This window comes from Thamnophis sirtalis, unplaced genomic scaffold (assembly GCF_051295495.1).
Source record: "Thamnophis sirtalis isolate CommonGarterSnake01/CBP01778 unplaced genomic scaffold, rThaSir2_p1.2 scaffold_11, whole genome shotgun sequence".
NCBI classification, from domain to species: domain Eukaryota; kingdom Metazoa; phylum Chordata; class Lepidosauria; order Squamata; family Natricidae; genus Thamnophis; species Thamnophis sirtalis.
In genome coordinates this window covers 24,728,842-24,742,329 of record NW_028261391.1, presented here as the reverse complement: position 1 = coordinate 24,742,329, position 13,488 = coordinate 24,728,842, and the positions used below count along the sequence as shown (strand labels likewise).

General features: G+C 37.2%; 1 protein-coding gene across 4 annotated transcripts in view; it reads left to right on the top strand.

The window, feature by feature from the left end:
* Positions 1-13,488, top strand: part of ARHGEF26 (Rho guanine nucleotide exchange factor 26) — a 53,877-nt gene that overhangs the window by 37,094 nt on the left and 3,295 nt on the right. For all 4 annotated transcript variants that reach the window (XM_087725344.1, XM_087725342.1, XM_087725343.1 and 1 more), the window contains 4 exons: positions 216-370; positions 6,477-6,686; positions 11,075-11,142; positions 11,639-11,743. In XM_087725344.1, coding sequence (XP_087581470.1) covers positions 216-370; positions 6,477-6,686; positions 11,075-11,142; positions 11,639-11,743 — 538 coding nt within the window. The remainder of the gene's footprint in view (positions 1-215; positions 371-6,476; positions 6,687-11,074; positions 11,143-11,638; positions 11,744-13,488) is intronic.

Here is a 13,488-nt window from a genome sequence, read left to right as displayed (position 1 = left end):
TATTCAGTTGTTGTTTTGGAAAATAACAAAAGTGCTTCCTGAAAGCAATAAAGATTAAAGCACAGTTCATATTTTTGGCTAGCAAATGTCAATTCTTTTTCTTTCTTTCTTTTTCTCTTTGCATTCAGAACTGTAGAAGGAACACATTTTATTGTAAAAATGTCTGCTTAGAAAACCAGGAGAAAAGATTAAATTGCAGATTTCTTACTTTGTAGCCCTTTCCACTGGTTTCTTCTTCACGATGGTTAGTGAAACGGGGTGAATTGGCAGCATTTGTTGAAGACACTGGACTTTTTTCTAAAAGGACTTCTAAGCAACATGTATACTTCTTCCTCTTTAATGATGTCCTCATTATCACAAAAAAGAAAAGGTAGGAGCTATGCTGAATACATTTTTTACAGTGAAATGGTAAAATTTTGCATGTATTCCTTTTATTATGCCTAAAAAAGAAACAAATTATTACTTTTTAGTTCTCTTATTTAAACCTTTGACAGCTCTGTTGATTTATAATCCACTGCCTTTTTCTGTGGGTATAATGAACAAATCTTTGTTTGTCATGTTAACAGGATTTATTTCTTTAAAGAAATCTGCTCAGAGTACTAATTCACACTTTAAGAAAACTAATAGTGGGAGAAGAATTTTCATCTGAGTATAGTATGCACTGATATTCATGTTTATTAGGCTGATCTTTTTCTCACAGTTTTTGCTCTTCATTAAGAGATTCTACTAAGGAGTGATATGAGATACTGAACCTGGAATCTTAAAGATTGGTGATGACGTTCAGAACTGAGAAAAAGAAAAATATGTTGCAAAATGATCTTGTAGTTAAGGACGATGTTGTACATTGTCTTAAAATTGCTTGCATATTAGAAGAAGACTTTGCAAATGCTTTACATACCAGCTAGGTCATGAAATGAATTACCTGGATCTTTTCTAATGATCAAGCATGCTGAAAGGCATCTAAGTAATGAGACTTTTTCAAGTCCAAGTAGCTATAAGTAGCTAATTTTATATACTTAAATGTTCTTCATATTGAGACAAAATCTGATGGGTTGTTATGCTTTAGTTGAGTGCTTCCTAAGAATAAGTTGTGACCCAAAAGTGATTCCTGTTGGGTTGAGAAGTAGAGTTGTAAAATAATTCCCAGAAGATTGATTAATTTGTAATTTTATAAATATTTGAAAATCAGCTCACATTGCAGAATTTACCCAGCATATTGTGCGAGTTGTTCAGCCTGGGAAAGCCCTTGACCAGCAGTGAATGAGATGTCTTTCTAATTTTATACATTTGTCTCTTTATGTTCCTTCTAGGATAGTCTAAAATTCATAATTTCTGGAATAGTCTGTCCCCTTTGATGCATGTCATTCCAGAGACAGTTTTGACAGATTTCAGGTTTAAATTCTCTGAGCTGCAATTGGTTTGAATTATTCCATCATGATCCAGCTCTGAAACAAGTATATATTGTCCAAAACTCCGTATCTTGGGTACCTTAACTTGTTTTCAGTTCTGAAAAAATATCTTCCCGAAACCATGCTGGAATAGCATGATCCAAAGAGGTTAGGCATGATCTGGAATTTTCCAAAATGTTCTTTGGCCAGGTCACCATGCTTTGTACATCTCTACCAGTTTTGAAGCACATGGAGGCCAAGTGGTCCCTGTGTCTTTCTAAAACTAGATGGAATATGTTGCTTTTTTTTCCTGCTTCTGTATTAAGACCTTCAGTGCTTTACAAAATAGCTTTGAAGTGGTATTTCTTCTTGTTCTTCAGTGAATGCCGCACTGTTGTTAGTCTGTACTGCCTTAAAATATAGCATATGTGATTTGATTAATTGAGATGTATTTTCCTCTCTTATCCACAGTTAAATGTTTCTCTTTTTGAACTGTTGAATTAATTATTTTTACAACAATTCATATTACTGTGAAACTTCATTAACAGAAACACGGATAACTGTCAAGTATGCTCACATTTTTAGAAGGCCTTCCCCCACCCTTTGTTTAACTGTCTGGTTATTAGATATTCTTATATGGTTATACAGTTCCCTTAGGAGATCACTGAAATTCTTTCTCCATCTAATGGTTTGTCAGCTCTTGAGATAATCCTGGTAGTGGAATGCAGCTTGACTTCTTCAATATGAAGCCAGCCAAAGGTCACAAAACTCTTTGGAATGTTACCTGTGCACACTTTGTGGATACAATGGAACTTGGGCTATATATATCAAAAAAATATTCAAAACGATAACACCCGTTTGTAATTAAACTATTGTTTGAGTTTCTTCAAAGTTGCAAAGTTTTACAGAAGATTAAAAGCAACAAAAACTAAAGCTAAAACTAAAGCTTAGATGTATTGAAATCTTTGCAATTATTTGCAATTTAATTGAGAAAAAAAACTCAGAAAAGGAAAGATTTTTTTTATTTTATTTTTTGTATATATGTGATGTAACATTGGCTGCATTTCTTGGCATGCAGGCAAATTTTTACGTGGAAACTACAGAAATAGTTTACTAGTAACCAGATCCCTAATTTTTGTACTTTTACACTTTTGGTATAAAGCCAGCCTTATTGCATATCCATTTTCATACATCTGCTAACCATCTTCTCTAGCAATACGTTGTTTATTGAGATGGGGAGGATTTGGCATTACTCATAAGGACTTATTATGCACTGTAAACAAATTAAGCTCTTTTATTCTAGTGGAATTGAAAAATAATTGCTTTACAAACTTCAGAATATCAATTGTTTATATATTAAAAAATTATCTGTATAAATTTTCAGTTGGATCCCATAGACGGTGATGGAACTAATGCAATATATTTACTAAAGTTGAAGGTTGGGGAGAATTATATGTTTAATGATTCAAAATCAGCTAAACATTACACACAAATGTTTCTTTTCTTTTTGGATCCAAATTGAGTGACCTGACTTTAAATCAGTTTATTTAGTGCAGTCACTCAGTCAGGAACAAGCATTGTGGAAGTTATGCATATTCATCAAATTTGTATTCTCATTAATAATGTTTTCTGCAGTAAAAAGCCTATTGATTGATTGATTGATTGAATAGAAACAGGTTCTCTTTCTGGGTTCCTTCAAACAAAGATGGCTTCTTGGAGCAGACCAATACCAGAGGTGGAGGAACAAACTCTCAAGGATGAGTGTTTCACCACTACCAGAATTCATTCACATCACCCCAAGATGGCTTGGCCAGACAAGAAGGGGATGGATCTAAAGGGCAGAATGGGAATATTACAGTCATAATGACCCCATCACTTCCTTGGGTCCATCAGGTTTAAACAATTCTAATACAACTGTGCAAGGCTGCACCCCAGGGCCTGTATAAATGTCATTATCCAACTAAGAATAAATCCAAGTCATTTTATCCAGCGTAAATGTCCATTTTCAAAGAAACAAGAAATGTGATTTTGACTGATCTGTTTTTTAATGAATTTAGTATAAGCAAATGCATTTAAACTATACTTATTATATGATTAAAGGACAGTTGTTAAACACACAAATTTCACTTGGCACAGGCAATTCTAGAAGAAGCACAGATAAAATGCAGCCAGCAGAAATATTTGTTTGTATTAATTATGTGCCCCATAATCTGTCTCAAAGTTTTAAAGACTGGTAGTAAGTGATGGGAAGTTCTATATAAATCCGACCTAAGAAGAGAGATGAGTCTTAACTATCTGGTTAAAATGTATAACTTCTATATCATGAGTTTCCATAGTTGTATGCACATTGCACATCCTAATACTGAATGTACTAATGTTGAGTAACTCTGGTTTGGGTGCAAAACCTATGTAACCAATCAGAAGGCTTGATAATTCCCTAGCTAAGCTGCTGAAAACGCTTAACCTTTAGAAACGAACTCCATTGAAGCATTTGTATGGATGACTTTTCTCTGAAATTCTGGAATCAGATAATCATTTGTTGCAAAATGAATTATGTGCATATAGTCTATGTCTTGAAGAGGTCCATTTCAGCTGGAACAATTGGGTTGATGGGACTTGCAGCATGCTCCCTCTGCTAACACGAGTGGTATAGGCCAATCCCAGTGAGGAGAGAGAGTCCTTCAAGTAACCTGGACCCATGCCTTGAAGGGCTTTAATGATCACCCACACCTTGAATTGCACCTGGAAACAGACTGGGAACCATGCAGCTCGCACAGCAGTAGTGTTACAGGAGCCATTCTGCATCAGTTATAGCTTCCCAATGCGCTTCAAGGGTAGCCCCATGTAAAGCACATTACAGTAGTCCAGCCATAAGATGACTATTGACTGAATGATTGAGCACAGGGAATCCTGGTCCAGGAAGGCTGCAACTGGCACACAACACAAAATTAGGAGTGTTTAAATTAAATATAAGAATGCATACATTTAAATATGGAATAGACTTCTAAAGGACCCAATATTGCTATAGCAATAGCACTTAGACTTATATATCACTTCACATTGCTTTTCAGCCGTCTCTAAGCAGTTTACAGATTCAGCCTATTGCCCCCAACAATCTGGGTCTTATTTTACCAACCTCGGAAGGATGGAAGGCAATGTTCCCTCTAATTTTTTTTCAGTGTGAGCGGAAAAGTACAGTGTTTGAGCTGCACAGTTTCATGCCTGAGCACCTAAGAGAGCAACAGTTTGAACTGCTGTCACGTCTGCTGGACATTTGCGCAACATTCCAAGCGTCAAGCACCGATTGCTAGCAAGATTTCAGCCTGATGAATGCCAGGCATGAAAAGTGCCACTCAAACACTATACTTTTCCGCTCACCCTGAAAAAAAAAGGCTCTCTGCTCAGCTTTTACATTGTTAGACTGGCTAGAGAGAGACATGGCACCAACAGCCGGGGTCCTGGCATTTTGCAGGCAACCTGTCCTCTCACATTCCTTTGGAATGCAACCCATCACATTTGAATTAGATCTTGCCAATTATCCTATTAAAATATAATCCTATTATTCTAAAATATGACTAACTCAATATTAAAAACTGTAAATATTTAATGCTGATAAATAATAGCAGTAATTGTTATTTAGTATGACTAAAATCAGTATTGATATATCAATATAATATCTATCAAAATTGACAATAAACACTTAAATAACAATACAAATATATAATGTGGAATATAAATGTAATAAATATAATATATAAATGCAACATAAATGTAATAAAATAATTTATCATGAAACTCTCCCCCTTTAAAGTAGTAAGATCAATTAAATAGTCTAGCAAGTTTGGACTATCTGCCATATGTTATGTTACTTAAGAATATATATACCTCAGAATCAGATACAACATCCACATCATTTCCAACTGAGTCAATAAAATCATATGCCATGCCAAAACTATTTTAAATAAAGATATGAAATTAATCAAGTATTGCATTTATTTTTCAAAATGAATGTACATTTTTTTTATTATTTAAGTTTTGTACCCTATCTTTTCTAACTAACGTTAACTTTAAAAAGATGTTACATCAGACTACAATACAAGTAATTAAATGAAGACTAAAATAAGTGTTTTGGCACATTGAGCTTTTTATATTTCTTTCTTATATTGCTTCCTTAGTTGAGAACTTGCTCCTCAGCTTACTTATGCATTAACTATTTGTTACTTTTATGGTTTATTCATTCACTGCTCCATCTTCAGTTTTTTTCACAGGGGGCAGGGCTGCCGTTGAAGACGCCGACGAGCCCCTGCCTTCACTAGAATAACTGCTGCCGCCGCCTCCTCCTCCAACAGCACCAACACATTTGCTGCCCAGAGCTGCGACTGAGGTGAAGCCGGCAAAGCTCCCGCTGGCACTCCCGCCAATGGCAGCGGCGGTGGTGCCTCCCCCTCCCCTTGGAGCAACTCAGCTGGGCTCTGGGTTACCCCTGCTGCCGCCTCCACCTCCGCCACTTTCCTACTAGCTCCCGCAGCCTCATGGCTCCTCAAAAGCACGGCAGAGGAGGAAGGGAGAGGGATAACGCGGGGGCCAGCTCAGGTGCTCCGCGTGGAGGGAGAGGCACCACTGCCACGGGAGGCTCATCAAAACAAGTCTGGGGGGGTCCTTTGCGGGCGGCCAGTTCTAGCCGCCTGCAAAGGACTCCCCCCGTTTGCTTTGATAGAAATCTCTGCGCGGCAGTTAGAAACTGCTGCACGGGGATTTCTTGCCACGTGCGCGGCCGCACAGCCGCACACCTTAGAGGGAACAGTGATGGAAGGCTGAGTCACCCTTCAGCCTGGTGAATGCTGGCAGCCAGCAGTTAGCAGAAGTAGCTTGCAGTACTGCATTCTGACCACTGTGCCACCACTGCTTTATCTTGATAATTGGATCCTTTATGTCCTTTTTTCTCCTTTGCTGAACAGCTAAAAATGTCTGAAAATCAGGCATTGTGGACTGTTCTCTAGATGTTTGTTACACACCTGACATGTTTAGCATTGATTTGAATCTAAGCTCCCTTTGACTCTTGTCTCTTTTGGTTCCTTTTATTGACAGTGACGAGAGCTACAATGTTACAGATTACTCCTTAAGGGATCAGTTACTAGTTGAGCAGTGTGACAATGAAGAACAGAATTCCTCTCCAGTAAAAAGTAGCACACCAATGCTTTACTCTCGGCAGAGTTCTGCCAATCACCTCTTCAAATTAACTGTCCTGAGTAACCATGCAGGAGAGAAGATTGAACTGCTTTTGGGAACCGAAACTCAGTAAGTAAATGTCATATAGTAAATTTCTTCAATTTGTTTTTTTTTTAAATCTGGGATTCTCGAAAATATTTTTCCATCCATTGTATTGAAATATATTTTTCTGTTTACCTTTGTTCTGCAAATACATAATAATAACATAGTCTTAGATTATCAATTTGCTTATTTTCTTGTTAGTAACTATCGTAGGATTACAGATTTTTGAGACAACACATAATATCAAGTTAATTACATTAACAGAATTGGAAGGAGCATGGAGGTATTCTAATCTTAACCTTCTGCTCAGGCAGGAAACCCTATAACATATCAGACAAATGGCTGTCAAATCTCTTCTTAAAAACTACCAATGTTGGAGCATCCCACAACTTCTGGAGGCAAGTTGTTCCACTGATTAATTGTTCTAACTGTCTGGAAATTTCTCCTTAGTTCTAGGTTGCTTCTCTCCTTGATTAGTTTCCATCCATGGAAACAAGGCTTCGCCAGTTCTGTAGATGTTGGAACTCTTCTATCATGTCACGCCAAGTCCTTTTCATTAAACTAGACATTTCCAATTCCTGCAACCGTTCTTCATATGCTTTATCCACCAGCCCTCTGATCATCTTTGTTCCTTTTCTCTGCATTTTCTAGAATCTCCACATCTTTTTTATATCGTGGTGATTAAAACATATTTTGTTTGAATAGCAGCTTCATACACCTTTGATTTGAGCCAAGAGAGTCTGCTAATTTTGCCTAAGGGAAGAGTATATATTATGTGTGTGTATGTGTGTGTGTGTGTGTGTGTGTGTGTGTGTGTGTATATCTATCTATCTATCTATCTATCTATCTATCTATCTATCTATCTATCTATCTATCTCTATCATAAAGACATAATTATTTGTTCCTTTACTATATTTATTACAATCATTTGTTTAAGAAAAGTCATGTAAAATCTCTCTACATTTTAAAATTTTGTCGTGTCTCTAAAAGGTTCAGCTTAAACATTGCATTCATTTCATGCACATTCATTTTCTAAGAAATAAATATTATAATTCAGATGTTAACTCCAGACTGCAGCGAAGCCATGGAAACTATCTTGCTGAATTCTATGTAGCCTGGAAAAAGGAGATGATAAAAGAATCTGCCCTGCCTTGTTTGGCTAGACTACATTGAAAGACTATTCATCCTAAGACAGCAACAACAAGAAGCATCTTGTTTTCAATGATTCAGATTCCATTAAAAAAATAACCCTTCCATTTTGTGGAATGGCCTTGGCATCTGAGTATCTTGCTGAAAAGTAAAAGTCTAAATCTGTTTCTGGAATCTGAAAAGCAAATCAAGTGTGTATGTGCATAAAAGTCTGTACATTTTTGCCCAATAGCGTTAGGACATTTGTTCCATCTCAAAAATTAAAATGAACCATGAAGCATCGCATTGTGAGATACACAGACAGACGGACATTCCTATAGGATGGCTAGAGAGCTAGCTGATTAAATATTGCAATATTATTAGATTAAAATGCCAGAATGTCCCTAGTGAATTCAGCCAATTTGAAAATTGGCATAACTAAACCTTCTCTACCACAGATCAGTCTTTTAAAATCTAATTATCATAATTTCTTCATTGGAAGAAATGAAGTTTCTTCTAATATCGCTTAGCTGTCTGTGCTGTATTTCAAATGACAAGAATCATTAGCATAAGTGTAGTTACCTATCTTCTTATGTCTTAAAACTTAATAAGTAGTGATGCATACATATATTTTAATGCATTTTTTCAAACAATTTCCTTCATTAAAATTACTGTTTAATATATCATAGCTTTTTATTCAGGTACTGAAACTCAAGTGATTTTCGTTTTTGAGCTGATCCACCGAGACCCTTCTGTTTCAGAAAATGTCCTACATGCATTACAAACTAACCACCTTCAAGACATAATTACCTTTTTTTTGTTAGCAAGCTTCTATAACTCCCTGGGATATATTTTCTTACTGCATTAGCAGTCTTGTGAATAAATAACACAATGTCTTTTACATAGAAATTTTTGCTTTGTTTTAATACCAAAGCATAATTTAAAAAATGTTATACTGAGATATTTGTGGGAGATTACGTTGGTCAATTTATTCCATCCCAGAGCCAAGGAGAACAACTTAGGTGTTCAATAGCTCCGAGAACCATGATGGTGAACCTATGATACGCATCCCGGAAGTGGCACGCAGAGCCATCTCTCTGGGCATACCAGCTGGCGCCCGTTGCTCTTCCGGGTTCCGGTGTGCGCTGGCCAGCTGCTCTTCACACATGCATGTGCGCCAGAAACTGGAAGACCCGGTGTCAGGCATGCATGCACATGCCAGAAACCAGAAGCTCAGTTTTCCGGCGCGCACATGCACACTGGGGAACTGCTTTTCCGGTTCTGGCACATATGCTCTGGGGAACTGCTTTTCCGGTGCTCCCCCACGCACACGCTCCCATTTCAGCACCCATTGCCAAAAATGTTCAACACTGTCCTAGAACATAATCAGGACAGGAATTATCCGTGTCTCTGAAGAGATGTTATTCCAGAGATTAGACACTGCAACAGAGAAGACATGGTTCCTGAAGCATTATCAGAACACCTTCATTTTGCCACACTATTTGCTGTCTTTGTTCCAGGTGGGACACAAGATTGTTAACCTGCAGGTTACTTAACGAACCACCTATCTACCACAACATCTGCCTGCCTAATTTGATCCTGCAGGTGAGGTGCTCAGGTTCCTTCAATTAAAACCAAGTCACATATTGGGGCTCTGGAAAGGGACCTTCTCTGTAGCAGCACCAATCTTCTAGATAGAAGGAGATCCTCCCATCCCAGAGATATGAGTGGCCCCCAATGTGCTGTTATTTAGATGAGCACTTGGCCCCTATCAAGGTCTTTGGTGAGGAAAAGTGAAACTCCCACTTCATTGTCTTTGACATCTTTTATTGATTTCACTGGAATGTCTTTGTTGATTGTTGTGTGCCCTCTAGTCATCAAGAGTCATGTGGCATAAGAATAGAATAGAATTGCATTGAATTGAACTGGATTGAATTGAATTCTTTATTGGCCAAGTGTGAATTTGTCTTTGGTGCATATGCTCTCAATTTATATTAAAAAAATCATCAAGAATCATAAGATACAACACTTAGTGATAGTCATAGGTTACTAATAATCAATCAAATCATACTAGGAAACAAACAGGACAATATAAATTATAAAAATACAAGCAATAGGGTTATAGTCATAAGTACTTGAGAGACCGCCTACTGCCAATTACCTCCTCTAGACCAATAAGATCCCATAGATTAGGCCTCCTCCGAATTCCATCAGCCGGGCAATGTCGACTGGCAACTACCCGGAGGAGAGCCTTCTCGGTGGCTGCTCCGACCCTCTGGAACGAACTCCCCGTGGAGATTCGTACCCTCACCACCCTCCAGACCTTCCGCGTAGCCCTTAAGTCCTGGCTGTCCCGACAGGCCTGGGGCTAAAGATTTCAACCCCACTCAAATAGTATGACTGTTGTGCTCTTTTAATGATGTATTGTTTTCGTGTTGTAATTGTTTGTCCTCCCTCCCCCTGAATTGTGAGCCGCCCTGAGTCCCCTCAGGGAAAAGGGCGGCATACAAATAAAGTATCTATCTAAATCTAAGTGGGAGGAGATAGGTAATAAGGATAAGAAGAATAATAGTAATGCAGTCTTAGTAAATACTTTGACAGTGTTGTGGGAATTAGTTGTTTAGCAGAGTGATGGCATTGGGGGGAAGGGGGTGTTAATCATTAAATTAACTAAATCAAATTTAGTTAATCATTCTCTCTAGATTTAAAAGGCTTTCACATCTGCAGCCATTCTATCTTGCTAGTGAGCAGCCTACACCTTTGTCCCAATGCAGATCTTAATCACCTCCATTTAGTCACTTCTTTGGCCTGGGGCAGAGTTGAATGCAGGTAACATAAGCATAGAGATAGTAATTTTTTACTCCATGCTAATGAATTGCCTTCCAGAGCATCTGCGAGTTTAACCTCCCCCCCGCAGCTGACGACTAATATTGGCCACTTAAGGAACAGAAGAAATAGCACAATGTGGTGGTGCTTACTCCAAAGTCTCCTGTACAGTTCATAAAGATATTTATGATATCGAAAGTCAAAGAGAGATCCATAAAGATTTAGGAGGATCATTCTCTTCTGTCCTAGTCTTATCAGTGCAACCTTTTTAAATTCCAATTAATACAGGTTTAAATGATCTGTTTTCTCCAGGAGTTTCTATATACTGCTTTCTCCCCTGTCATTTTAAAAGAGGAAGCTTGGACCCTAGACACATATTTAAAATAAGTGTAATATAAATGCATATGCATGCCATGAAAAAGAGGGAGATACTTAAACATTTATAATTTTTCCCCCTTTAGGAATGAGAGGGCTCGCTGGATTACTGCACTTGGACAAAGCAATGATAGAAGAAGCAAGGACAGGACAAGTAAGGAAGGAATGAGAAAATGATAAACTTATTTGGGATTGTAAAGCGAGCTTCAGTAACCATTGATAAAAAATTAAGCTTAACTAGGTTTCTGATGTTTTCCCCCGGGCCCATATTTATCTTTCTACTTTGAATAATAAGTAGACAATACAGACTTTTTTATGTATCTAAATTTCCTTTTATTTTTATTTTTATTTAGTTCTCATGAGAGATTGAATAAGATTTAACATTTCTAGGATGCCCCCTACTGGTCTATAGCTTTGGATGTAATTGATAGTTAAAAATGATTTACCTGAACGTTTTTGATCTTGTTTCTTTCTGTATGATGTCTTGAGTCTCCTGGATTTGCAGGGGGGGGGGGGGATCAAGAATTTTCCATTTGAAGAGAGTTTGGAAACAGCATGCCGAGAAACTTAAGTCATACTGAATATGCTTATAATTGCTTCACCTTTAAAGTGTGACCATTTGAATCAATAAATACTATTTTTCCCTTCAGCATTGACTCAGGTAGAAGTTATCAGGTCATACACTGCCAAGCAACCTGATGAATTATCCCTCCAGGCTGCTGATGTAGTTCTTGTTGATCAAAAAGTCCAAGATGGTAAGTAAAGGGCTTTTCCAGTTTTTTTAGTGGCTGTAAAACTCTTTTAAATGCAAAACTCTTTAGCATCTGTGCTATACTTTACTCTCTACAATTACTCTTTATAGAGTTGGGATATCTTCTTTGAGATTTAATATGTAAGAACCAGTTTTACCTGTTTAAAATATTACACTATGATGATTGAGGTTCATGTTTCATTCTGGTTTTGTCTCCAGTACAAGTAAAATGTGGATTATCTCAACATAAAGTACCTTCTTTGGGCATTTTTTCCAAGTGTGCGGGAAAACCATAGATGGAATATATGAATTTATATTTGATCATATAAATTTGATCAAATAGAAATATTTAATTTGAAAACATCTTTCTGAAGAGCTTCCTGAAATTTTTGTAAGCAAAATGAGTATTAACAAAATACCACACTTTATATTTTATTTATGCTTTCAGTAAAATCTGCAGTACTTTCTATAAAAATGTCACGAAAGTATCTGACCCTGTAATTTTACCTAACCAGGCTTGGTGGGATGTTCAGAAAAGTCACTTGACCAAAAGCGGCAGAAATATATTGGATATTTCTAAGTAACCATAAAAAAAGGAATGCAAAGTATACTAAAAGTTTAATGATTAATCTTAACAAATGTTAAGCTTTGCAAATTTAAATTAATGCTTACTTTAATTGATGATACATGAAAGAAAAAAATGTTCTTTCCATCCAATCCGTTTGGGACCCAGAGTATTTGGAATGTGTGGTTTTTGTAACATTATAGGTATTCATATTTAGAAAGTTAATTACATAGCACTTTTCTGTGTTTCACAACTGATAATTAATGGTTATCCCTTAAAAATCAGTCAAAATAATACAGATAGTACTTGCTTAATGTCTCTTTGTTCAGTGAGCATTTCAAGTTATGATAGAGCTGAGCAAAGGGATTTACAATTAGTCCTCAAAGTTCTGGCCGTTGCAATATTTCTGTGCTCACATGATCAAAATGAGTGCTCCTGAGGTTCACCCACATTTATTTTTTTATTAAATTTATATGCAGTCCATGTCACTGTTAAGTAATTCTAGGTGGCTCACAATAGCATAAAACAACCATATTAAATAATTAAAATGTTAAAAACATTGAACATATTTACAACTACTTTTGGGGCATCATTCTGCCCCACGACTGCCAGCTGCCCCCAACACCCTGTTCTGCCCATCACTGCTGCCCTTATCACTATTTTTTTGCTTAGCACTGCCTTTTATGCCACACTCTTTTGTACTTGTTCAAGAATTGTCTTAAACGTAATTGTCCTATTTAAAAAACACTGGTAGGGCATTTATCAATGCTTACCTGGTTTCATTCTGTACAAGCTGATGGTTCCTAACCAGTTTGATGTGAGTGGCTAGACTCCTCAAGAACATGCAGCAAACTCCTTGTCCCAATAAAAACCCATTTTATTAATTTACTGTGAATTCTGTTGATTCACATCCAAAAAAGTCTTTGGAGGGAGGATTTATAGTCACAGACCTTATCTGGCTTGGAGAGCTGACAGGTCAATATCTGCAAAACTTGTGAAGGAGTCTCTGAAAGTCATGAATCAATTAAGTGAACTAATTGTCTCCTGAAAACTCCACTCCCCTTTCACTCCTTCACTCTGGGAGGGGCCATTTGTTGTCCACCTATGTCCTTACTCCCAAGTTGACCCCTATTCTTTAGTTGTTCCCTTCATCTGGCAACTCTGCACATGCACACACTGGGAAC